This window comes from Phalacrocorax aristotelis, chromosome 1 (genome assembly GCF_949628215.1).
Source record: "Phalacrocorax aristotelis chromosome 1, bGulAri2.1, whole genome shotgun sequence".
NCBI lineage: Eukaryota > Metazoa > Chordata > Aves > Suliformes > Phalacrocoracidae > Phalacrocorax > Phalacrocorax aristotelis.
In genome coordinates, this window is record NC_134276.1 from 155,517,689 (window position 1) to 155,544,698 (window position 27,010).

The 27,010-nt window shown below is 46.1% G+C and overlaps 1 protein-coding gene and 1 long non-coding RNA gene across 2 annotated transcripts in view; one reads left to right on the forward strand and one right to left on the reverse strand.

The window, feature by feature from the left end:
- Positions 1-538, reverse strand: part of AKR1D1 (aldo-keto reductase family 1 member D1) — a 34,454-nt gene extending 33,916 nt beyond the window's left edge. Inside the window, exon 1 of the mRNA XM_075117524.1 lies at positions 446-538. Within this exon, the coding sequence (XP_074973625.1) occupies positions 446-538 (93 nt within the window). The remainder of the gene's footprint in view (positions 1-445) is intronic.
- Positions 528-26,158, forward strand: LOC142068242 (uncharacterized). Its single transcript, XR_012664242.1, has 3 exons — positions 528-696; positions 2,466-2,638; positions 25,284-26,158. It is a non-coding gene; the product is annotated as an uncharacterized LOC142068242 (long non-coding RNA).
- The last annotated feature ends 852 nt before the right edge of the window (positions 26,159-27,010 follow it).

Here is a 27,010-nt window from a genome sequence, read left to right on the forward strand (position 1 = left end):
CAGCGCCCGGCGCAGGAGGGGCAGCGGGGCCGGCGGCACCGTCCCCCGCCCGGCTCCGCGCTCCTCGGGACCGCGGGCTCCGCACCGCCCTGCCGGGCGGCCGACGCTCGCCGGCTCCCGCATCCCGTCCCGGTGCCGCCGGCGGCCCCGGGGGTTGCACCGCCCCGACCCCCAGCCCCCGGGGCAGCGGCAGAGCCGCCCCCCGGCCGCCCTCCCGTGCGTCCCCCGGCGCGGAGCTGGGAGAGAGTTTTGTTTTTTTCCTTTTTCCCCATCTTTTCCTCCTTTGCGCGCCGCGCACCGCTCACGGGAGAGCTCGGGCTTTAACTTTGCACGGGGAAAGGAGCGGGAAATAGGCGGGTAGCCCCGGTTCGGGGGGTCTGCAGCGAGGGCGGCCGCCACCTGTCCCCGGCGGCGGAGCGGGGCGTCCCGGCACCCCCGGACTTACTTTCTGGGGGTCGGCGTAGGTGCCCAGCCCCAGCAGCGGGATGCTGTTCCCGTCGTTCAGCGGGACACGGTGGCTCTCGGCGGTCAGGTTCATAGTGCCGGCAGGTAGGGCCGCCCCGAGCCCGGGGCTGCCTCCGCAGGGGCGGGAGCCGCGGCTCCGCAGCCAACCGCGGCCCCTGCGCACCGGCACCCACCCACCCACCGACCGACCGACCGACCGGATCGACCGACGGCGCCTCCGCAGGGGCCGAGGTACGAACTGCCCGCTCCCGCCGGCGGGGATTGCCTTTTTGGGGGGCTGAGCCACGTGTGCCCGTGGCAGCCCTGCACCGCGCCCCGCCGCGCACCGCCCCGCGCCCCGCCCCGCCGCGGCCCCGCGGCCACCGGCAGCCCCCGCGCACCGCCCCACGGACCCCCGCGCACCGCACTGCCCCGTGCCGGCCCCCACGGACCCCCACGCCGGCCCCTCCGAGCCCTGCTGCGACCCTCGCGGGGTTACTTGGGCAGAAGCTGCGCGGAGGGCGAAGGCTGATTCATCTGAACGTCGAGGCGGGCCGGTGGGCCTCCTGCACCTCGCGGGACCGGGGGGAGCCCCTCGGGGCCGCCCTGCCCGGAGCCGCCGGCGGAGGGGTCCATCCCTTGCCTGGCGGGGTGTATGCCGTGCCCTCCCACCTTCCCCCCTCCCAGTAGCAGAGCACGGGCTCCCCAGGCTTTGGGGTGACAGATCTTGGAAGTTTTCCCACAGAGGTGTAAAGCCCTCTTGTTAAAACCACAAATTCAGGGTTACCGAGGACACTGCGTGTCCTCCGGGGACAGTTTCCACCTCTCCTTTCCAAAGGCTACAGGCCACAGGTTGAAAACCACTGCTGTCCGGGCAAGGAAGGAATGAAGAAAATCCCAGACAGCACACTGCTGAATAGTTCGTCTGCCTCAGCATGAGTCCCAGATTACAGTGAATGGGCTCAAGTTCCTCATGGTCTGGTTCTGCTCCGCTGCGGAAAAAATGTATTTCCTATCACTGATAGCCCAAAAGGGGACAATTTTATGAAATAAAATGTCCTTTATGAAATTCAGCCCATGGCTCTTACTGTCCTTTCTGACCCTCATGAAACACTCAGGGCTATGCCTTTACATCACTCTGTGGAGATGTGCCCTGTCCTGAGCCAGCTACTTCATGTCCTGCAGTGGTGTCCGTGCTGAGTTGTGCCCATTTGATTTTGAAGTATATATGTCTTCCTAGATCAATGTGAAATGAAGCCCTCGGAGAACATTATTCCTCAGCCATAACAATGTCTTTTGCCCAGCAGATTATTTTATCTCCTCTAATACCCCGCTTATCTTTCTATGCCTGGTAGTAGTTTAGCACATTACGCAATTCCAAGAGGGGTTAATGGATGCACCGTGATAAGTTATCTTTGCAGGGTTCTTGAAATCAATAGGTGTGTGCTAGTTTGCATTTGGGGAAAGGGTTAGCGCTGTTAAGGCTGGGGACCTACCTGGAGAACATCCTACCAAGAGACCCTTTTAGCATTACAGGTTAGATACCTGCAAGCGTCTCCAGCAAAGATGGAAGAATTGCCACTTTTACTGGTAGGAATGTGCCAAGCAGCTCATAACTAAGCACAAGCCTATTTGATCCTTGCCCAGAAATTCCTAGATAGCCAGAACATGCTGCAGGACAAAGGTAGCATGCTGTGGTGTAAAATGCTCCTTGGGAGGAGGGCTGAGTGTGGCTGAAGCTTTCCCTGCCAGCCTGTGCTTTACCTGGACAACACAATGCAAAGAACTAGCTGTAAGGTGACTGGGTTCTCATCTGAGGTGGGGGAGCTGGGGCAAACCACAGCCTGGTTGCATTTACTGTGGGTAGCCTAGACCTGCTAGACCCCGTCCACATGTTATTGTGAGCTGTGGGTACCTGTGGGTGCAGGTATTTACCTATGATGAGGAGGAAGGGAACCCAGTGGCCTCCTCCATGCCTCCCTGTTGTTCCCATGTAACTGGCTACCACTTTCTTGCTACAGGAGAAGCTCCTACCTCCTCTCTCCATGCCAACCATGTCTGAGCACACTGTGTGTTTGTAGTAGGACAAGTTGATGCCAGCATGTGGAACAGACAGCCACATCTCTGAGCTATAGCCCTCGTTCTGCAGTATTTCCAACAGAGGAGCAGAAGCATGGAGAGAGCTGGAAATGGGGTGAGTAGAGAAGAGTCTGATGTGGCAGAGGTCGTTCAGAGACCTCCCCATTTCCAGCCCCGTACTAGTATCCCATGAAGAGGCCCCGCTCCCAAGTGGTTAATTCCTACCCCCAAGCTCCCACACTCCAAATCCACCCCAGAACCCACTTTTCCATAATTCCTCCTAATCCAGCAATTTGCAGGGGACAATCCAGCATCTTGAGGGGGGTTTTATGGCACAGCTCACTCATTTGCTTCAGACTCGGAGCACATCCAGCTTGCTCATGTGCTCTGGCATCAGAGCAGTGCATGCCCAGAGCTGCGTGTGGTCCCGAGCTAAGCAAAGCACGACTGTGCCTGCAGTCCCTGTCCTGGGCAAGTAAGCAAGTGTAAGGAGTCTCTCTGGCAGGACTACGCCAGGCTGATACACGATAGCCCTCAACAACAACTGGGAAAGAACGCTTGACGGATTTGCCATAATTCACAGAAAAGGGAGCTTGGGCAGGAGAAGAACTCCTGCTTCTAGGAACAGCTGGGCAAAGCAGTCGGTCACCAGGCGAGGCAAGCCAGGCAGCCTCAGGCACCCCTGCTTTGCTACAGGCACGAGACCCTGGCATTCGGCAGGGTCAGGGCAACAGACAGCGGTGTGGTCACAGGCAAAAGTCACCTCTCTTCTAGATTCACTGCTCGACTGGTCCTTATAAAATAAAGCAAATGTGCTTGTCAGAGAAATTGGAGTGAGGCAGAGGGTTTTACAAGTCCTTCCCCCCACTCCTGTGCCTTAACTGACAGCAAATAGCATGAACGCTTTTTACACATGCGACTTTTGAATTCCCATAGCAGCTCTCGCTCCCTACCCTACTGTTTTAATAACTTTGCAGATTTTATATTAAACCCCAGCAAACAGACAGGAAAATTCATTTTTTTCCCCATTTACATCTGAGTTACTAACTTGAAATAGCCTTATTTCATAGAAGCCTAGAAATACTAGCGGGTTTTGAGCTGACGATGAATATCCTTTAAAGAACAAAGGAAGCCGAATAATGCAGCTCGGAGGCTGTTGCATATAATTCTTGTTGGTAACAGTTTCTGCTAGCTGTTCAGGGGAGTACAGTTCTTGGTTTCAGAGCTCAAATGACTTAACCAGACTTTTTACGAGGACATGGTATCTAGCAAACTGCAACTGCAAAACAATGCAAGTTTCTAGACGCAAAGCTTTGGCTGCTGGTTGTTGTTGATCAGCAACTATTCAGGAGCTTTTATAAAATGCAGATGTGATCTCAGTTCTTTCTCTAGGAAACAAAAACAATGAGGTTTCAGCCTGGCCTTACTAGCAAGTAATGAGAATTACCATCCTATCAACACAAGTTCGCTGTCTCTAGCAAAACTTGTAAAGCACACGAAAACACCTTCAAAAGCAGCTAAGGTAGGTTCACAATTACTGGGTCAATGGCATAGAGTTTTATAGCCACATTAGTCATCTCAGACAAGTAAAGAGTAGGCGTTTGAAAAGCAGCCTTTCATACTCAAATGTGTTTTTTTCCCCCCCTGTATACACACACAAACAAAATAGGTTAAAAATATAAAGAGAAATTAGATATAAGTTTTTACAGGAAAAGTAGATCGAGTTTCTTACTGTCAAAACCTGCGGAATTCTCAGGTAAAGAAAGTGCTTAACGGCCTCCTTACCTGAACAAAACTTGTCAGCAACCTTTTGAAGTAAAGAGGTCACCCTTTTACTCATTTTGTCTCAGATTGCTGGCTATCCTGGGAACAGGAGAAAATGTGTGAGGCCTTTAAATACTGCATGCCCGGTTCTTGGAAAGTAAAAGATGGGAATGAGAAGGAGTTGTTGATTGGGAAGGACTGCCCTTGTCATCTTCTAGGCTTCATGTTTTCTCTGAGATTTGTGGGTTGCTCCCTTTTTTGTGGTTTTGTTTTTGTTTGGTTTTTTTTGGTTTTTTTGTTGGTTTTTTTTTAAAAGCAAGCTGTTGTTTTGGACAAGGGAAGATGTTAAAAATAGTATTCTCCTCAATCTTGTAAATCTGTGTGTGTTTACACATCGTAGATTAGATTAGTGCGATTGTAGAGGCAGGTGACCTGTAATGCCTAAAAAATAGCTTTTTCAAAAAGGAAAATAGGAAATACTTTTATAATACATATATTTATTAGATAAAATGTGCACTTTGCTACATTGTTTCTATTTTCTGTATGAGCCACTCTCTACTCTATGTGTAATTATCTGCTAGAATGCATACCCTGCATGTGTTTTTGGTTAAAATTTCTTAAAACATGGTCTTAAAGTCTGCATATTTTCAGACTAGTCCTTTAATAACGCACATAAACTAGCATGTGTCCATTGTGCATGCGGAATATCTATTTATAATAAATATTTTCAACTATTTAGTTTAGAGGTTTTGGTAGCATGTGTCATGACTAATATATCTTTTCCTTTTTTACGATTAAATATGATAAAATAATACATATCAAGTAAAACTTCGTTTTGCTTTTTAACTCTAAGAAATAAGGTCTGTGTAGTGTTTTGTAGGGGGACTATGAATGAATGAGGTTTTTTTCTTGCTGCTCTTTTCAGTGTGGAAACAAATGGTATAAACTGAGCTGCACAACACTTATTCCCTGGAAAAAAAATGTTGTACCGTCTTCTTACTCTTGATTCTCAGATTCCAATAATCATCACGTATGTCATGGTGTAGCTCTCAAGGGCACCCAGTGAGATGAGTGGTACCTTATATTGCCTGCGTGATTACCTCCCTTAGTAGCCCAGGGGTTTCTGATATGGAAGAGTTCCTCATCTTTTCCCTTTGATCATGTTTGTTGCACAATGTGGCTGATCACAGCCAGGATAACAGCCTGGGCTTTGTTGTGAAGTGCGATATAATAGTCCTTCTTAGCAGTTTCTATGCAACACTTTTCCCCTGGCTCCCACTGGTGCATGTAAACTACAAACAATGAAACACTTAAGGGACATGCTTCTATTTATTTAAACAATTTTTATGTCTGCTAAGGGCTTCTCTTGGTAAGTCCTTCTTTGAAGGCCCAAAGTTTGCTTTCAGATTGTATCTGACTTACAGCTTGGTGGTAATGGGGGTATAATATATATGTGAACTTTTAGTGAAACTCTTTGCTGCAAGATCCACAAAGCAGTACCTGACCTCCAAAGGCCTCATCTGCCCCCATTTTTCCAGCACTGGTACAGCACTTCTGCTGGATCCTTAAGGAGAACATGAGAATAGGGAGAAAAATGTGCCTACCACTTGCACCTGCAGTGAGAATTAGGAAAATACTTGACGGCTGGGTCACTTATCCCTTCTGGTTCACATAAATGCTCTGTGGCTACAGCTGCGATAAAAGGGAAATTCCTAGGTGTCTTTGACACTGTTCCATTGCTCCTAGTAACACTGGAAAAGTCAGGCCACTGCTGGGCTTTGATCACTCCTAGGGTACAGAAGGAATGCCAGCAGCTGCTCCGGATTATCCTCCCACCACTTCCAGCAGCCACGGAGCTGCGCTCGCACCACGGCAAGGCACAGGGGCTTCCCTAAGGGCTGGCCCAGTGATGGCCGTCCTGGTCCATCCCTGTCCCCCTGATGCCTGGGAGCAGGCACAGAGCCCAGGGCTGCTGTGCCACCTCGAACGCATGCTGCTGCAGCCCTTGCGCCAGGTGCAGTGGGGTGCCGTAGGGTGCTCTGCCAGGGCGGATGGTTGTACAAATAGTGAGCGTCTGCTCAGCAGTTTAACCCCCCTTCTTGTTTGGATTATAGTAGCCAAACGCGTCTGTGGTGTGTGCTGTACCAGAGCCAGCAGCCACATGGGAGACCTTGCTGTCTCCGCAGCCAAGGGAGAGAAGAAGCAGCAAAATCTGACAACATGAGAGCCAAAATGAGCTGGGCTGTTGAGACACTGCCACCGTGTTTCCTATGACACAACAGGAGGGCAGCCAGCACCAGCAGTACAGCCCCTAAAATGTGCCCTTTTTCCCACTGGGGCCCATTTCAGGTGCTGAGTGGTTCTGTTAGTCTTTAGGGAGTGCTACTGATGGGCTGAAATGCCCTGTGGTGGACCAGGAGCTCCATTGGAGGATCAGGAGCTGTTGGGAGAAGGAAAGAGATACTCTGTTTGAAAAGGTAATCCTCCTAATCCTTTAGAGAAGTCATCCTCTAGTCCTTCATCAGTGTCATTTACACAGGCACTGTCTCATGATCCTGACATCTTTTGGACACTGTCCTCATGCTTGAGTTCAGTGTTAGCAGAGCTTGCAATGAATCAAGCCTGAAAACGGCTTATTTTTTCCCCCAATCTGTTTACTGATGTTATCACTTTCCTCTAGCAACAGTATCTCAGTTTCTGCTCCAGACTGTCTCTGGTATGGCACATGCACAAGCCTGGAGCTTGTTAGCACTGTCTCTCAGATACCCAGGCAAAGGTCAGTAGCTGCATGGCGGCCTCTGGATTTCTCAGATACTGACCCTTGTCATTTGGGGAGGCATTAACCTTTGGCCCTGAGTAAGTGTCCTCATATCTCACCTCATTTAGTCTGGCCTGTTATTTGATCCTGTCCAATATAAAGCCCTTTCCTTCGGCATCCGGCAAATCTAAGCTCTGTCTTGGTGATTTCCAGTATGCCATCCACCTGATGCTTGTGGAAAACCCCATGCATTGTGCCCAGCTCTGAATAAGCGGTGGCAGAAGGGGCAGCCCAAGAAGAGGTGGCTATACATTCACAGCCCCTATCCCTTACAAATGTAAGGGGGACTTGCAAGACACCACTGACACTGGTGGCTCCCTCCGTGTCAGCTCTTTTCCTCACACAAAATAGGGATAGCCACCACAGGAAGATGCAACTAGGTGTTTTTGGGGTTTGATGGTTGTTTGGGTTCTTTTCCTCCTGATTTGGTGTGAGTGACTCACTGAGAGGGCCGTGCCCCTGTGCGAGTCCCTTACTTCAAATCAGACTCTTGAGACAGAGGAAGAAGCACCACCAGATCTCAGCATGTTCCAAAAATGTGAGATTTCTCATCTCCTTTTAATACTGAGCTTGGCCAAGCTTACCTTACCTCAGTATACCACCACTCTTTCAGCCGTCTCTCATGTTCACCTGACACGTAACCTCACAGGGCTCCCTTGGGCCCACCTCAGGGCTACCCAGGAGGTCATCTTAGTTCAGCTCTGATAAGCCATCATTTTGCTTCCTTGCGCTGCATAACCAGCCTTTTTCTGTGTTACCATCTTTAAGAGCCTCGCTAACACATTGTTTCTTTCCTTGCCTCCAGCAACAAGCACACACCTCTGACTAATTGCAACAGAGCAGCACCAGCACCTTCTTGCAGTTGGGGTTGGGGTAGCGTGCAAAACGCACAGCTTTTTGTTTTCCACAGCACCTAGCAAATGGTCTTGAGATAAAATAGCAGGGAACAGGCACTTGCAGCTTCTTTCAGCTATCTTGCACTGTTCAGAAGGGTGAAAGCAACACAGGCTTGGAGATGAGGGTCCTAAAATGGCCAGTCCCCACTGATCGCACCACTTCCAGCTTCTAGTCCCTACCGGGGAGGCTTTTCCTTGGAAATACATCTTACTTGGGCCAGAGCCAATGTTAGGAGGAGGAAACTATTAGCTTGTAAAGAGAGTCCCGCAGGTAAAGTCCAACAGCCTGCTGGTTTCTTTGCTTGCAGGTATTTCCTGTGGTTGCTTTGAAAACAGAAGTTATTATGGGTTTTGCTTGTGCCACCTGCTAGTGGGCAATGCTCTCTGTACACAGGAACAGGGAATTTAGAAGAGCAGGCTTTAAAGCATCCCACTGATGCATTTCAGCCTACCTGCATGCTTTTAAAGTGTGCCAGAGTGCTATAGAAGGCCAGATAAACTCATTTTTGCAAGCGTTAGACATTTTCCTGGAGCTGGCATGCTGGAAGGGGAGCATCTTGGTAGCCAGGGAGCAGAGCAGGGCTGGTGGGGGCAAAGCAGTGCTGCCAAAGGACATGAAGTCCCACTTGAGTGTCTGTGCTTTACGAACAGAGGTTTTATCAGGGCTGGCAGGATGTACCTCTGTGTTTGACTCTTCATTCCACTTTTAGTACTAAGGTGCTGCACGCTGACCACAGGTGTTTTTTCCCTCTCAGTACCCTCTCAATTTGCAATGGCCATCCTTTTTGTCTGCTTTGCTGTGGAGGTAAAACATTTCTTTTGTCATCATCCACTTTTCCTACATTGCCACTGAATTTTTGATGTTCACATGTACATTGGCAGATTGGAAAATCTCCTGATGTATTGTGAAACACGCTTACCATATTCTGCCAAGCTCTACCAGCCTAACACTTGCCTTCCATACCACCTTGCCCATTTGAACCTCATTGTCAGATTTATTCAAACTTATGCCCAAATGGCTGCCTTTTATAAAAGGCCTGTTCTTCTACCCTACCACTTTCCCATGCCTCATGTCATCATGTGCAATGAGGCACCATGATGTTAAACCTCCTCTCTCCGAGGCATTGTGCAGCATCTCTGCAAATCAAATGGTAGCGATCCAATTTGGGATTAGGAAATGGAGGCAGATGAACAATTCCCCATTTGCAATAAGACTGGAAGAACAGTCAGGGCAGAGCGCGGGCTAGAACCCAGAATAAGTCATGGGGCTGCCTGTCCTAACAAGAAAGGGGAGCTTGCAGCAACCTCTTTTTTCTGGGATGATTTATTAAATCTTCTGTAATTAGTTCAGTAAACAGTAAAAAAAAAAAAAAGAAAAGGTGGGAAACAAAGGACAAAACGTTCTCTTCCAGCTTCCATAGGCTACTTGGTATGTCTCATAGCCATAAGGGATTAATGGTGGCCCTAGGGTAGGATTGTACCATAAAACTTTTACTAAATGTTTTAAAAACAGTTAAAGAGACATTACCAATTTGAGCTTTCTAAAGTTTTGAAAAGTAATTTTTTTCTATTGTTGTCAAAGCACATTTGAAGTGCTAGATCCTGAACTTCTTAATAATTTAAAAAATATAGCTACGTATGCTTTGCTGATGCTCCCCCTGTACTCTGACAGCAATTCATCTAGTTATGCACAGTAATGTTGTGGACAGACAACAAATAAAATGCTCCAAAGTGGAAAATAATTTTTCCTAGCTTCTTTCCTTTACAGAAGTATTTTAAATCTTACTTGTTGCCTCAGTAACTGACATTCTAGACAGGAGGGTTTGGGATCTCCTACCAATCTGATGATTTCTCTTTCAGATGGGCCTTCCTGAAAACTATCAAGTCTCCAAACTGAGAAATGAGAAAATACTTTATGAGTGCAATAATAATTATTAGATAGTCCATATGTCTGAATATCTTGAAAATTGGCTTTTATGGAAAACTAAGCTGCCATTTCAGGTATATTGTTCTGCTTATCATACACATGGATGTAAAACTTTGTTTTTTTAATAGAAAGCATTCAGCCTGGATTGTCGAGGAACAAGCAGCCCTGTGAAAGGAAAAGGCTCTGCAGGGCCCAGTGTTTAGGGTAGAAAGGAGACAAGTGGATGTAGATGTAGTCAGTCACAGTTGGCTTTCGTAGGTAATGATGTACTTGCAGCAATATGAGAAATATGCAGAGGAACTACAGGAAAACATTGATGCTGGGCATAGGATTTGCCTTGAGTTTCTTGTAGCATGGGCCGGGAGACAGAGTGGGAATAAAAGACTGGAGACTGCCAGAGCCCTGTGCTCTACTTATCTTTGTAAGGTGCAAACCTATGCCTTGGGATATAAACTTGGAAATAAAATAAGTAAGTACCCCTTGGTACCTGGAATATAAACTTGGAAATGAAATAAGAGGTTACAGTGTCCACTCAATGTGGAATAAGTTAAGGTAAGGAACAGCTTTTTAGAGTAGATAACTTTGTTGTGATATTTTCCTTCACGTTATGATTTCGAAACAGAAATTACTTTTGTTGGGATCAATCAAAATAAAAAGCGTGCATGCTCGTTTAACTGTCTCCTGTCTCTCCAGGAAGCAGTTGATTAAAGTCCACTCTTTATTCCCTGCTTATGCTTGTTCCTTGCCAGATCCGCACATGTCTCTCTACTTCTAAATTCCTTTGCAGTTGTTACTGTGATTAAAACTCCAGGATCCTAGAAAGGAGCCTGTCAGGGCAGCTCTCGGTCTCCTGTAGCATCCTCTGAAGGACAAAAGCATCTCCTTGGTACCAAGAGTCCATTGGACATGGTTTACCTCTGTCTGTGAAAGGACAGCAAAGGCTGGGGCAGCAACACCTTGCCCCTCCTGCCCAGTCTGTTTATAGGATGCTCTCGGTGCCCCTCCTCAGCCCTGCAGATTGCAGAAGGTAGACACCTCCCTGCAACATGCCTGGTGATCTCTTGCACGCTTGTGGGGCTGATTCATGCCTCGGGGAGCCAGCAAGGCTGGGGGTGAGTGAGCCTTGGCACTCCATCACTGCCTGGTCTCACAGCTCATTGTTCGCCTGCAGCTGGGACCCAACAGACCTTTTTTTCCGGCTCTGTTTTGTATAAATCCGTGTCGTTGTAGCACTTCATCTAATGTGATTAACACGCATGGTTTTTCTCTGCTCTTTCCCCTGAGGAAGGAAGGGGGAGACTAGTGTGGGCAGTGCAGTATTTCTGCTTCAGTCTGGTTATTTTAGAAACAAACTTAAAAACATATGTTCATTTATGTGACAGAGACAAGGTCGAAGAGATAGGCCTGGAAAGTAGAGCTGAAACCTCCCTCAGAGCTGGGCTGTGTTCAGGGATCCTGTTACATGGAGTTTATTGCTGGCTGGTATTGAAATTCACTATTACCTGCCCCATCATTGTATTTTTAATGATCCCTTTCTTTTAGAAATCTCTTCATTTTGTCTCCTTCTCCTTTGTTCACTTCTTTCATTTGTTGTTCCTTCCAGGGCAATTTCATTTTTGGAAATACCCTGTTCTGCAGAACTTATCGTACTTACTATAGAAACACATTTGTACAAATATTGATAGTCCCAATTTTCTCCTTATCTAGATCCTTGCTGTGTTGCATGTTGTGCCTTTGCTCCTCACTTCCTATCTAAATTTCCGCTATTGTTAAGGCAGTCTGTACCCCTGAAATACAAATGTGTTAATAAGGCAGCCGTTGGGGTTGGCAGGAAATGGTGATGGAAGATTCCCTCATGAAAAAGTCAGGATTGGCACGTCTGGTTTTCATTCTTCATCAAAGCAAAAGGAGAGTTCTATAAACAATGGTAGGAAGAAACCTGAGGAGGGGGGATTTCAGGAGATAAAGCCGTGTCTGGTGGGGAGGGAGGTGAAGGGGCAACTGGCTTCAAGTCACAGCTTGGGTGGACCTGGATGTAGACCTGAAGCCCCTGCCTCTGCGAGCTTGCTGGCTGGGGCTGCTCCCCTCTTGACCAATGTTTAAAGATTTAGAAAGTGAGAAGAAAAATGAGAAAACAAATGGCAATTACCTTAATCATGAGAGGAGAGCATGTGGGTGCAATGTAGCAGACAGAAGTTTGAGCCCTTGCTGAAATCTGTTGCAAAAAGGAATTAAACATTCTCCTTCGTGTTCTCCTCCAGCACCGTAATCCCTGCGGCTGCCAGGGCTCATCCTGCTTCTCACCAGCCAGACCTTCCCTGGGGCTGGGAACCTGCAGCAACTCAAGTGTTTCTCCTGGGAAAAAGTTGCTATTAAGTGTTTCCCATCACTTCTAGGAATGCAAATGGGATCTGATGAAGACAGCTGTCATTTGGTTATACCTTTATACAACACCTTCTGGTCTTTTATGCATATTTAATTAGAAACTTGAGTTAAAATAAAAAGGCAAATTGGGATTTTCTGAGCGGTTTTGGTAAACTCTCACACCTTGTTACTGTGGTGGTGCTATGGAAATGTGATTAGTGGGGCCAGGGAGGGTCTAAGCTGGTTACATTTGTGAAAAAAACTGAGATTTTTTGATAGTAGCACATTGTTTTGAGCACTTGTTTTTGCTCTTCCTCCTAGTGATATTGGTGGGGATTTAGGTGTTAATTTTAACAGGAACAGGATCCAGTGTGTAAACCATGATCAGCTCTCCCCTAACTGAAAACTGGAAAACATCTACTCAACCACTTCTGAAATGTCTGATTGTAACTAAAGTGATCAGAGGCCTGTTTGTTGCTCAGAGAATGTATTTGCCACAGTGGACTAATAAACTTTCCCAGATTTTATTCCTTTAAAAAGTTAATTAAATAAGAGGTCAGTCCCACTTATAAACAAAGCTGTCTGAATTTAATGTCAACAGAAAGCATCAGGGGCTTTTACAGTTTTTTTCCCCTGTGGCTGAGTGCCGGTACAATTGCTTTTTAGAAAACTTAGTGCATATGATTCTTTTTTTATTAGAAAATAAAGAGAAAACACATGCCAAGCAGCAGCTTCAAAGGTCCTTGCTGCAGTATCAGTGCTAGAGCTGTGCAAGAGCCTCCTAATGAAACAGGAAAGCAGACGAGTTGTTTTCAGGCACTTTGATAGAAAGGCGAAGCTCTGGCCAGCTAAGTGGAAGGCGTATGAACTTTCTGCAAAGTCTCCGCTACATTTAATGAACCTATGCTGATTTTTTTGCTGCTTCTTTGAAACCGGGTGAAAATCAGTAGTTTGAGGATTCAAACCAAACAGAAAAGAGGAGAAAGGGACACTCCTAGGATGGGAAATCTTCTACAGACACCTACAAAACCCAAAGCAGCTGCTTTTTTTGTTGCACTGGCAGGAACGCTGTGTTGAGGACCTGGTGGAGCAGTCGCCTCCCAGACTTTTGGGTAATGACATCCTACTCACTCTCCCCCTGCACTGTGGCTGGTGTCGGCAGTGCTGCGTAGTGCTCTTCACATCATCTGCCCAAACTAGAGGTCTATCAGGTGAGCAAGCCCCCTGCAACACAGCAGGAGGGACCAGCTCTGTGGAGGCACCTGGGCTACATGAGCTCGGCAGCCGCAGCAGTGGGGTTACCTCTTTCAGCTATGCCTCCTTGTTTTACCATGGCAGTGCTGAGTTTAGCATGGGCTAACATCCTGCTTTCTGGGCAGGTACTGTAGCTGGGGTATCATCATTTAAGGCTAGCGTGGACACCTCTGTGTCTGGAGTGCTTTGTATCCCGTGCCCTGTGCCTCCTTCGCTTTTTATATAGTGTGGCTTGTACATGGTGTTGTTTTACTAGAACAACACTTCTTAGATGCTGCTGTAACTAGAGATGCCCTGACCTTACAGTCACATACTAGCTATTTCTTGTGCCAAAACAAAAAAGTAAGAAAAGAGAAACTAAAAGGATAGAGTAATCACTGGGTATGCATTTGTGTTTCTTTCTCCTGAGATTCTAAATAATCTAGTTTGCGGCAATGTTCCTGTTGGGGTTTCTGCTTGGGGTTTCTGCGTGGTAACTGGCTTTGAAGAGGCTTGGGGGTTTTACTTGCTTTTTCAAGGGAGGGAGAAGAAAGATAAGAGGAGGTTGATTGAGGCTGTTGTGAGGCAGTGAAGCCGCAGTGCACAAAAGACCGGCTGGAAGCATGGTTTGCTCTTCACGTGTGCTTAGGGAGGCAGCGTGGTCACCAGATAGGATGGACAGCTAGCACAGAAGAAAAAGAAAGCACAAAAAATACTCTCCAGTCATATGGCCAGGTTTTCCCTGGGCTGGCCATCAGCCCCCTGTCCCCATCACCATTCCTAGGCAAGGCTATCTCTCCAGGCTTGTGTAAACAAGAGCTACACCCTTTTAATTACAGCTGTGTGCCTAAGCAGGTTTCCAGTAAACTAGTGCAAGTGCCAGGACTCTTATTTCAGCATGAAGGTGGATTTTTTTTTTTTTAATAATTGACTTTTGAGATATTTTAGCTTGGTTAAGCAGGCTGAAATTAATACACCATTTTCACACATCCTCAAAAAAGTTTGTGATATGGTGTTTAGACTTGTAGAAAATAACGCCTGGACAAAGCTTGACAAACTGTGGTTCCTTTCCAGAAAGGTGAAGAAGAATAGATTTCCCTTGACCCAGGTATTCTGGACCTGGTTTTGCAGAGTGATCCCCAGGCAGTCTCTGCTGTGTCTCACTATACCCAGGCTCCTTCCTAGTATATCAATGTTGTGGTCTCTTATAGCTGCTCTCAAGATTTTAGCTTGTGACGTCTTAATGAAAAAGTTCGTGCTTCTCTGTAGAGAAACGCAAGGATGGGAGCATGGAAATTTCTGACCTTAGATGTATTTCTATTAAGTAGCTAAGAGACTGTTGAGGCCAGATGAAAATCACTGGAACATTAGCTTGTATGGGAGGGTGGCTTCTTCCGTGTCCCCCCAGATGAGAAGGCCCCATGATAGCCAAAAGCTCTTCTGCAATCCCCTGACGAAGGGACACAGCTTTTGTAATGGCTGCGGCTGCCTCTTGGCTATAACAGAGCTTGTTTCTCTGGAAAGCAGAGCCCTTTTCTTGCCCACTCCATCTTTGAACCAAACGACATGAAACCTAATGATGCCGTATGACTTCCCCAGTTTTGTGATACATGTGGATGATTTTGCCAGCATTGTTCACGTGAAGCAGTTGGATCAGTGGAGGGACTTTGCATGTGGCGCGTCCCCTCTGAATTGTCCCACGATGGCCCATCCCACTGGACCACCCCGGCGGGAGAACGAACAGCAGCCGTTCAGTAACGCAGAACAGAGATCCGGAGCTGCCCATAGGAAGTAAGAGTCCTAAAGCACACTGCAGTAGCCTTGTTCTCCCTTTACAAAGCTGCTCTCTGTTAAACTATGGTATCGACCCGCGCTGGTGTACGAATGCCTTTCGTTAGAGTTTGCACACTGTGTTATATGAGGCTGTAGTTAAAAAGCAAATGAGCAAAACCTGCTTGTGGTAATTTACTGTTTAACGTTATTGAAAGTGAATTTAATCAATGATTAAAATGATTGGGGTGATTATGCCTAACTGTAGCACTGGAAGGGGCGAAAAACTGAGGCGCTGAGGTGGTAGCTTTACCGGTGACTCCAGAGGAGAAGGATTATTTGCAAAATCTCAGCCTGATGTGGCTTTCCCAGAATGTAGCCCACTCCTAAGACACAGATCCTTATATGTTTAATAAGGTGTTAAAGCAGAACTTGAAATGTTCATTCACATTCCCCTGTTCTGGATCATTTCATTGACCATCTGGTGCCTTTTGGGCTTTTTTTTTAAAGATACTTCTGCATCCTGCACATGACTTTCTGCTTACTCTTTGGGCCCCAGTTTGGCAGGGTGCCTGGGAATGTGCTTGGTGTCCTGTCCCTTCCTAACTCAGCAAAACACTGAAGACGGTGTGTAATGATAAGCTGTTGTGTTTCCGCTCCCACCTCACCAGGAGAGCCTCATCCTACCAGATGCTAGGGCAGCCTTTAGTTGGAAAGTGGGAGAAGGATGCAAGAGTTTATACAAACAGTACCTTTGTTCCCAAGATGGTTTTTAACACTTCTTTTCATGCCTCGCTCAGATTTGCATACTTGAGTAGCGATAGCGGCCTGGCATCAAAGTGGTAGGAGAGAGAAACGTTCAAAGAAAAAAATAATTCCTTCTATGGGTCCAAGCAGAGTTACCCTCTGGCACTGAGAGCTGAAAGACTTCCCAGGTGAGCCTCCATTTCCCCTGTGTGTTAGTGCTACAACTGTGAATGTTTTGCAGTGTGAAAATTCAGTTCATCTGCTTAGCTGGAGGAAAAGCCTTCCTGGACTGACCAGAGTGAAAGGGCATTTTTAAAGCTGAAGAAGAGCTAGCAGCTGCAAAGAGCATCTGCTGGAAAGTGAAACCTAAGAAATTACACCGAACAAACACAGAATTGCATATATTTTTGGTACGTCTCTGTGTGCATGGATGTGATAGAAAGAGGGAGAGGAAGGACAGATCCGATACTCACTGTATTCAGTTTATCAGTGAATGCAGAGGAGGCCATGGTTACAGACTGATTTAGGAATGAGTTTAAGTCCATTGAAGGAAACCAGTGTAAATGGCTGTGCGTGCACATATTTCACAAGGGACAGCAGCCCTGCTGCCGCCGGCACCGTGCTGGGGACCCATTTGGCCCGCAAAGCTGTGCCACCTTCAAGTGGCACAGGCTAAGGCAGCAGAGCCCGTTTCCGCCAGCACCGCTGCATCTCCCATCCAACTTTTGCCCGGGGAGATATTTTGGTGAGGGGATGTAGCTGGGTTGATTCCTATACTCTAAACAGGCCTTGTTGTGCTGGCACAGCATTGCTGTATACATTAACTAATACGCTAGACCAGCTAAACATTTTTAAGTAGAGTTTATTTAAATAGTCTTTTACCGTGGCATGAGTGCACGTTGCTCTTAAACTGAATCTTTTAATTATACTTCTCTGCAAGTCTTTTGCTTTGTCATATAGATGAAGTTATTATTTGATTTATTTAGGCAACGTGTTTTGGCTAACACTACACTGCTCTCTGCTCCAGGAGCTCTGTTTGGTTCAGGGGCTGCCACAGCTTTTCTAGGAAGCCAGCCAGGATTTTTCTGATCATCAAAGTGCATTTGCATTTGTTCACTAGTGTTCTTCTTCCCTTATCTCTGTATTACGTTACCACCCAGGGCGTTCCTGCACTTGTCCTGTTTTGTGTGGTGCCCAGAAGGTGACAACTCTGTGAGCTTGTGGTCTGTGTGTGGGACAAAAAAAAACCCAGAAAGAGTAGCTAGAGACTGCTATAAAGATCTCAACATTGTATTTTATTCTACTAAACAAAAATTCCTGCTGTAGGTCTTCCTACACGCTGAAGTAAGGAATCCAGGTGAAAATGTTTTCACTCCATGTGTGTTTATTACCAAAGTCCTTCAGGTTTTGTTTGACTATTTTGATGTGTCCAGTTTCTTATCTCATGCCTGCTGGTTACCTTTCTAATTCAGGAACAAAGTCCAAAGAAAGATTGGCATCTACTTATGGAGGGTGGAGTTGGCAGAGAAATGGGTTAGCTCTGCCCCCTTTTTGATTGGAAATTTGTCCTCGTAAAATAACCCCAGCTGAGGTCTGAAAGAGGCAGGGTTCCTGCATCTCCTGCAACTTCTGTTGTCACAGTCCCCAGAGAGAATGTATCTCAGTTTAAATTACCGGGGTGAGACTGCTCCTGCTATGGAGTTGTGGTACCACAGGTGATGGGGCTGGGGGGCATGTTCAGAAGGAGAATCAACTGCAGGCAAACATCTCTTGGGGCTGCTTTCATGACCTGTCATCAAGGACGTCCAAGGTTCGAGGTCCCACACTGTCCCCAGGTACTTCGCTCCACTGCGTCATCATCCCTACTGCTGGAAACCAGGCCCTCACGCTTTGCCTGAATCTCCCTTCCTGTGATTTAAAGGCTATTATTCCTTGCCCTAACCTACCAAAACACCTGTGGGGTGTACTTTATGTATGCTCTGCCTGATTTAAGAGAGTGTTAGTATTTCTGAGACAGCACAGAAGACAAGAAGGTCAACTCATGCCTTGGAAAGTGACTTACAAGCCTTTTGGGCTGAGCAGGGGCTTGACTGGAAGACAGAAAACTCCACTCTTGTGCTATAGTATAGTTTTAAAGCACCTAAGGGTGTCCTGGCTGCTAGTATTTGAGTGGCAATACTTGAATACCATGAAAGAAATATAAGCGGATTTATTACAAGGAGATTGTGTTTTCTTAACATCCGCTTGCGATCTGCCATCCGGCAGGACCAGGAACAGCAGTAATTCTGCAACCTCGTTCAGGTTAGGGCGAGCAACCACAGATGTGTACCAGAGTCAACAATGAAACACCTGAGCGCAGCAAGGCAGCAGGCAATCTTGTGGTGGTTATTAATGTGATATTTATAATTGTCTCCAGGTAATTAGCATGATGAGTTATTCACAATATTCCCCATTGGTAGGGAGAATATTGCACTTATGTTAATGAGGGGGGAAATTAATAGGAAGGAGTTTAACGGTGGTTGTTTTAACTGGAGACCAGAAAAAAAATCCTCTCTGGGGTAATTTTCTCTATTCTCCTGACACTGCCAGAGCAAAATATACTTAGGCTCTCCACTGCTCCTTCTGTTCCAGCTTGAAATGCCTAAGTGATGATGGTATTGTCATTCTTGTGAGCTGTGATATAAGGTGCAAGTGAGTGTCAATCTCAGAAGATGAACTCAGCTCCCAAACAGACAAGTCTCCTTGAGAACCGGTTAACACCTTTTCAAGTACCTAAACAACCCACCTCAAGTGGCTGTGCAACAGCCGATTTGTCCACGTTTCACCAAAGCTAGAGGAAAAGCAGCTGTGGACAGCATTCCACAGCCATTGCTTTGATTTTGGAAAATTCATTTAAAAAAAAAAAATCATTCTAGTGAGCTGAATAAAGCTGAATTAGCAAATCACAGATACCCAGAAGGAGCAGTGTCTTGTTTATAAAGAAAGAGTGTGGTTACTGTGGTCAGACAGCTGGGCCACAGGCCAGGTCATGCCTCCTAAACATATTTTATCTAACCTCATGTCACAGGCAGGATGTGGGGAATGTAAGATTTTCTCTTCTGAAAGGTAAGGGCCATTCACAGAGAGCGTAGACTGGCATCACTCCCTCGACAGCTGCTTTGCTTTATGCCAGCTGAACCTTGACTTCTTAATTAGGGTATCAGAGGAAATTTCCAGACCTGCCAGGATCAGGATTGGTGCAGATCCACCTCAGTGGCTTTCCCTGGGAAGCTGAGATGGTGAAGGCAGGCTGCTACCATGCCTGAATGGACTCATTCTTCTCAGCCAAGCGCTAATGCTTAAGGTATGTCTCTGCTTGGCAAACACAGGGTGTGACTGTAGCACATAAATCGTTTGTGCAGCTAACACGGTCTAGAAATCCACGAAGCTGTAGGTAGAGTCCCTGGAGAGTCTTTGCTCCTGCCACTTCCATTCATATGCCTGTGCTGCTCTGCCTTGGCTGCTGGTATTGCATAGGGTGGCTGGAAGAAGCTGTCAGGGCTACAGAAGCACCTCTGCTTGATTGGCTGGAGCTAAGGGGACGTCTAGTGGTGATATTTTTAAGATCCAGATTCCCATGTACCTAGAGGCATGTCATTTTTCTGCTGTTGCTGCAGCTTCCTCAAAAGTGATTTCATGAAGGACAGAGGCAGCAGTGAGATTGAAGGTGTCTTGTCTCGTTTCGGTTGTGAAAGAGACTCTCAACTTTACTGGATACAGGCAACGTTCAGCTCTTAGTCGCTGTGTGGGAATTCCTGTGAGGGTAGTGGGAATTCCTGTGAGGGTAGTGGGGCTTCCAAAAGTCAAATGAGCATAACTGGTGCAAAACTGATGCTGTCTGCCTGACTTGCTTTGGTGGGTTTTATATGGCCTCTGTCTCTGCACACAGAGACCCCAGACCATAATCAAAAGTAATTTAAACTTTGTAATTTGGATTCTGTATGTGAATACACAGAATATGTAAGACATTAATGACTTAGGCAGTGTAGTGAGACCCTGCTGTATGACACAGATATGCAGAAATTAGTTGCTGATTTCTCAATACTGTGCATTGATTTTCTCAGTCCTATACCACCTCCCCTTGGACAATAGTTTCAGGCCTTAGCATGGGGTAAAACTAAAAAAGACAACACTGTATCCCCGTTATCTGCATGCTTATATACTGCCGGGACTAAAGCGAATGTATGTAACTACATACATAAATATTCAATAAATATTGAAGGGAGATTAAAAGGGGATCACTAATATCATCCTATTTTCTTTTAGGATTTACAAAGATTTTCCTTGGTAAATATTATGCAGTTGGTGGTAGGTTTGCTCTGAGGGAATGTGCTCACAGAAAGACAGCTCTTTGGCAAAATTATCTTTGAGGCTGTGCCAATAACTGGTAGAAAAACTCAGGTGCAGCTCCCAAAGGGATGGTCCTCCCTGGTGAGGATCATTGCAACAGGCAGATGTAATAATGCATTGCTAAACTGCCTCTTCTTTCTCCCCAGTCTAAGAAATGTATCATTTCCTCAATGTAAAGGAGCTAATTGGTTATTTTTGAGGCTACTAAACCAAATGCAATGTATACACACCTCCCGATGTGTTCTGGAATTGCTGTTGCTGCAATCACAGCAGGGAAGGATTTTGCTGCTGCTGCTGCCGCCATGTTTTTCTTGTGGCACACTATTAGACAAAGCTGTCTCTTGTTCTTGGGTTTGTTTTTTTTTAAGGCACAGGGAAACTTCTGCTCTAGCTCCTTGGCCAATTTTCTTTTCTGAACCCCAGAATTAATTTCTTTGAATGCCTCTTTGCTGTTTCTCAGTATTTTCTTCTTCTTTATTTTTTTTTTCCTAGCATGAGGTCTTTTTTACCTCCTCAAACCAGTGACCAGCAGAAAGACCTTGAGTAAGAATCTCTCACCCATAACCATTTAATTTATTTAGCCCAGGATTTTCTTTGCCTTTCTGGCTTGCATGTGCTTAAGGTCAGTCATTACCTTGATTACAGAGCAGCCCTTCGTGACAAAATAGCTCCGGTGCCAAGCAGGGAGCACAGGCAGAGCTCAGACATGTACTCTTCCTTCAGACAAGCTTTCATTCTCCTGTTCTTGGAGATGGATAAAATTCTCCATGTGATGTTCTGAAATGTGGGTTTGTTTTGGGGGTTTTGTGTTTGTTTGTGTTGGTTTTTTTTTGTTGTTTAATTCCTTCCTTCTCACCTCCCAGATGTTTCCAATTGCTTATCTTTTGATTTTTCAAAATTTAACTTGTTCTTATTTAATTCTTTCCCACTCTCCCTCACTTACATTTTTGCCAAGACATGTACTAAAATCCATGAAAAGCATGGGGGGGTGGTGTATTTTTTTTCCCCAGTGAGACTCTCCCTGCCCCTGCTGCACAACTGTAAGTTGTTTGAACTTCATCAATTTCTGAAAAATAAACAGTAGTTGTAAAGTCACAGGATTTCACTTTACCTTTTGCTGTGCTGTGACTTTTACAAGGTTTGTGAGATACTGAAGGGCACTGCGATGGGAAAAGACAGCAAGCGCTTTTTCCTTTGTATCAGCAAATTCCGCAGGGCTGCCTTTCCGTTGTGATATCCCCTCTTCTGGCCTTGCCTCGCTCTTCTACACCAACACTCGCTACTGCAGGCTGTGCTGCAAACAGCAAACCCCTGACGGAGAGGAGGGTCTCTCTCATTTGGAAGAAAGTTTCTATTTTCTAGATACTCTTAAAGTGACTTTTGAACTATGTTGTTGGTTTTGTGAAGGGTTTTGTCATGTGCTGCTTTGTGACGCGCTGCGAATCAGTTGGAATCTCCCATCTCTTGCAGCGCCTCGCTCCGTTTTCTACGTGCCTCGTGATTCGCAGTTGCAGGGTCGAAGTGAGGGTGGTACGTGCACGCACGATAGAAATCTTTTTCCTTTCTCGTGTCGTGTCCGCACGGAGCGTGTATTTTGCATGGGCGTGCTCGCGCGCGGGCAACGTCCGTCGTCACAAGTGTGTCTGCAAGTGATGCTCAGAAGACTTGTCTGTGGGCTTGCACGTAACCGCCTCCTGCTGCTGCTGCTGCTGCTGCGTCCCCGGCTGGCGCTGCCTGTCGCTTCGCCCGTGGAGCAACAGTGCCAGCTGCTGGCTGCTGAGCCTGGCCTGCCAGGGGTACCGGCTTTGCGTGGGGGGGTTGCTCCTGCAAGTTAATTCTGAGGGCATTGGTACCTAAAACCCGGCATCCCTTTGCTGATGGTTTGGGTACCCAGCAGTAATACCTCTGTTTGGTAGTCCTCGTTTCCATACCAAAATAATATTCCGCTGTGCACAGGTAAGTCCATGCCAGTTACCCGTAATTTCTCACATTCGTTTCAAAACTAATTGTTAATGTTGTTTTAAAGCTCTCCCGATCTCCCAGGGCTGGCTGTTCAGAGGGAGGAGAAGGTTTCCGCTCCAAGCAGCGGAAGGGCCATGAAATGTGTCATGTGCTCTCTGAGATTCTTTTAAATCATTTGGTTGTGGCAGCAATTTGCCAGCTACAAATTTGAGATGCTCATATGTGTTATGGCCATGATGAGCTCTGGGGAAAATGAGATAGTGGCTTATATATTTCTGCACAGGGCACCACACAGTGCTTTTTAGACAGGAAAAAGAAAGGAAGAAAAATGGAGAGGGGAAGAAAAAGAAGACAATGTACAGGTGTACATGTAAATTTCATTTTATCAGGATTTCAGTGAAATGCTGTAATAGAAAAAAAAACACATTTCCCCCCCCCCCCCCCCGCCCCAAGAGAAATCTCAAACAAAAAGACAATCTGATTCCTTAAAGGGTTTCCCCTGAGAAGATGTTCTCATTTCCCTTTTGTTCCATCATGCTTTGTCTTTTCCCTGCCTCTTTCCCTTTGTGGCCTGTGGCCTTTTTCTAGGGGGGGTTACAGGAGGTGGCAGGAACGATGACGTTGATGGGGAGTACGAAACTGGGGAAAGAAAAAAAAAAAAAAGGGGGGGAGGGGGGGGAAGATTAAGAAAGCCTTGCAGATAAAGGGGAAAGAAGGTGAATGGGTAGAGAAAGTAACCTGAGAGACATAATCAGGGGACGGACGGAACTTTTCAGAGGTTTAAAAAAAAACAAAAAGGGATGGGAGGAGACAGGCAGCCAAACAAACTGAAACTGGGTTTGATGAGTCAGGGTTTCTGTGGGATTCTTGCACCTCCCAAAGGGCCATTTTCTACTTCCTCCCAGCCACAAATGTTCTTCATAATTTTTTTTGGAACAGAACGCAATAGGAAAACAAATAAATCAGCTATTCTTAAACATATGTGACAAGCCCAGGCTGAAGCACAGGTGGACTGCAGCCATATGAGGTCTCTAAGTCGGGGTTGGAGAACTTTGGCCACCCAGCAGGTTTAGCACCGCTCCCAGCCCTCTGTTACTCTTTCACTTGTGTGGGGTTTCCCCCTGCCCCACCCCTGCCCCCAGTGCCTTCATAGGGAAATCTAAACTAGGTAGGAAGAAAAAAAAAAAGGCATTTTGATGCTACCTTGAAAGACAGGAACATCAAAATCCTTCTGTGAAACTGAAACCTCAGGTTTTTGAGAGGGTTTTTTTCAGGTGAAGCTTATAAATTCTATGACAAAAGTAGCTCCCAGGCAGCATGCCACTGAAGCCTCGCCTGGGAGCCCCGAGGTGGCCCTGGGCACCGCTGGGGATGGAAGGGCCACTGCACTTGGCTCAGCAGAGGAGAAACTGTGTGCGAGTGCAGCGCTGCTTACATTGTGGGTCCTGAGGCAGTCAGGGGCTTTGAATGTCAGGAGTGGGAAATCTGAGCAATTAGGGGGCCATCTCAGTCAGTTTTTCAAGTATGTGATTTCCTTATTCCTGGGGGTGCTGGGAATGGTTTGAAAGTGAAATTCAGGTATTGTCTAACAACTTATGAAGCCGAAGGCAAATAAATAGAAAAGAGCTTTTAATTAAAGAAGTGGCATTGTTTGTAAACACAACTCAGTATTTTTGAGGTCTTGGCAGATATTCTGGGGACTTGTGCCCAAGTTTAAGCACTCATTACAATATCCCAAACCACTGCTGTTACTGTAGTTTTAATTTATTTACCCGTATGGTAGCTGCATCTCTCCCAAATACGCTCATGGTCCTATTTTCTAACAATCTGGAAAAGAAAGAAGAGTGAGGGCAGCAAAGGCTATTCTAATTTCTAACTTGCGTGTAAGTACTTATGTGGGGTAAAAGCTATACCCAGTTGGAATGAGCCATATGTAGCTCCAGACCTCCCCAGCTAATCAGAAAACTGCTATGGCCCTGAGCTCAAAAAGTTTAAGGAGTTTAGGAGTCTTCTTTCTTAGCAAATGCTTTTGAATATTTCAGAAAATTATTGTAATAGCTATAGGTAGAAAAAGAAGCACCTGGAGCAGATCAAAATAGTAACCACATTATAGCAGAGGTGTGCTGCAAACACCTGCAAGTGCCACTCAGTCCACTTCTCTCATAACTAATTTTTAACTAGCTTTTGTGGGAGCAGGAGAATGGGGACATTTAGTTTTGCTGGTTAAATTGGTTTCTATCAAGAGAAGTGAGTGCCAGACCTGACACAAGGAAGTGTGCAGGAGAAAGCAAAGTATAACCAACCCTTTTCAGTGACAGCAAGCTGTTAGGTGGACCTAAGCCAAAACATGCAACTTCACCGCACTGTTTCGGATAGCTAATCCACTCTTCCAAAACCTCAGCTGATCCTCCTGGCCTTTCTCTCTCCCCCATCTCCACCCACACAGGACCTGTTCTGTTTTTCCACTTGCTGAAAATAAGAGCACATTCATATATGAGGACAGATTTAATCTGATGGGCCAGCTACACTGAACTGACATTACATGTGCAGCAAGAATAAGGTTCTATAACAAGACATGGTTCTGTTCTATAATAAGACATGTTATTGTGATACTTGTGTTTTCAGTTTGGCTATTACATGGCATTCAGCTGGATTCCTTTGTTCATTGCTTAAATCACCTAATTGCCATGATTTACTTTAAATTGCTGAGTACAGAGAAGTTTTTATTTAGTGTTATAACCTCATTTCACAAAGGGTGCTTTTCTTTAAGAGTTTTGCCATTTACATTGCTTATTATGTGTCTTTCAATGTCTGCCATTTTTACATTTTATTTGTATCAATTATAGCTGAACATATAAAATAACACCTAAAATCTGTTCGTTAAAAATAGAGAGAAATCACAGATTTCGTCAACAGCAGAATCTTATTTGAGTAACTAAATGCATGTCTGGAAACCTGAGGATGGGGAGCCAGAAGTGGCTGGGAAATCATCAAACAAAGCACAGAAACGACGGGAGATGTACAAGAACGAGTCATCTCCTTTGGGAGAGCTGCTCCACTTGAAGAACCCCTGGAGAAAACTTTCAAAAGTTATTCAAAATAAATGTGCATGCTTTGAAGAAAAGAGAGATTAGGACTGGTTCTTTCTTACTAGCTTGTCAGCAGGACTCAGTACTGCTGCCCACCTTGCAGCTGGAGACTTGCAGAAATCCTGTAGAGAACCCAATACACTCTGACTAGTGAGTGGTTAAAAGACCACTCCCTGGGTTTTGCACTTTAACACCTGTAGCATTGTCCTTCCCAGTAAAACAACTACCTGACAGGTCTGATTTGGACCCCTCCTTGCCCCCAGGCATCCTTCTGTTCTTCTCCAAGTCTCCAGGGCTTGGTCTGTCCCTGCTAGCCAGGGGTCTGCACCTGACTCCACACCAGGAGCATGCACTGATGTGAGAAAAGCCATGCAACAAGGTGTTGCTTGTGAAGGAAATCGAAATTCTGTCAAATTGAGTTCTTCAGTATGTACTGGCCTGTTTACAATGAGTGTCTTGACTCTTTATTACTGATGTAAATAACTAAGCTGGATGTCATGTCATTATTTATTAGGGTTCTTTTAATTAACCAAAATGAAAATCTTTCCAGCACATGTGGTTGCAGTTTTCCTGTTCTAACCATGTTCTGATTTATTTTACTTTCACACAGACATGCGTTCCTCCTAAGCTCTATGTTTCGCTGAATAAAGGGAGCAGGCTATGTGTTTTCTTATCCATTACAGGCCTTTGCCACTGGGATAACCAGCATCTTACTGTGAATATGTTATTTTATATATATAATAAATTATTAAGAAATCTTAATGGTGGAGCAGGACTGAAAGAGCTGAGCAGACCAAGAGAGGAGGAGGCAAAGGACGGTACTTCTGTGCGTAGAGGTGAGATGTGAGGCTGGGGAAGGCAGAGAGCTGTCGCAACCTGGGCTCTCCCTGCGGTGGGAAGCCATGGGACAGGTGTGGTGGCTGTGCCTGCTGGGGCATCAGGGCTGGCTGTCCCTGCGGCCCTGATGCCAAGCATCGTGTGCATGGTGGCGGTGCCGGGAGCCACGATGCCGCTAGATGTCCCTTGTCACCCGAGTGAGGTAGGTGGCTCATCCCCATCCGTGCGTTCTAGGTAGGTATGAGCTAGTGTTATAAAGAAGTCAGCGTTTAAAGCGTTAAATATGGAGAGAAGTTGTGGCGCCTTAAAAAACATCTTGCATTAGCTGCGAGGTAATGTCGTGGGTAGCAAGGAGAGAGTTACTTCTTCAGACTCTCTTCATTTAATTTCTCTGCAAAAGAGACTCTGTAGGAAGGTGTTTGTTCTGAAGGTGTATCTCCACCAGAGCCAATCAATATTTCCTGGGGAAAAGAAGACATACTAGGAAATGTGGGTTTGGTGAGACTAACACTGTGGCTTTGGCTAACTTTTGCCAACTCTGACACAGGCTTGTGCTCGAGGTGGGGTCCTGGCAGCCTGCATCAGCAGCGCTGATGGGGAAGGGGGACAAATAGGTGTGGGCTTTCCTTGCACCTTCTTAGTAATTTTTGTCATTTTAGGCATGTTTGTATTGAAAAAGGCCAGAAAAAGA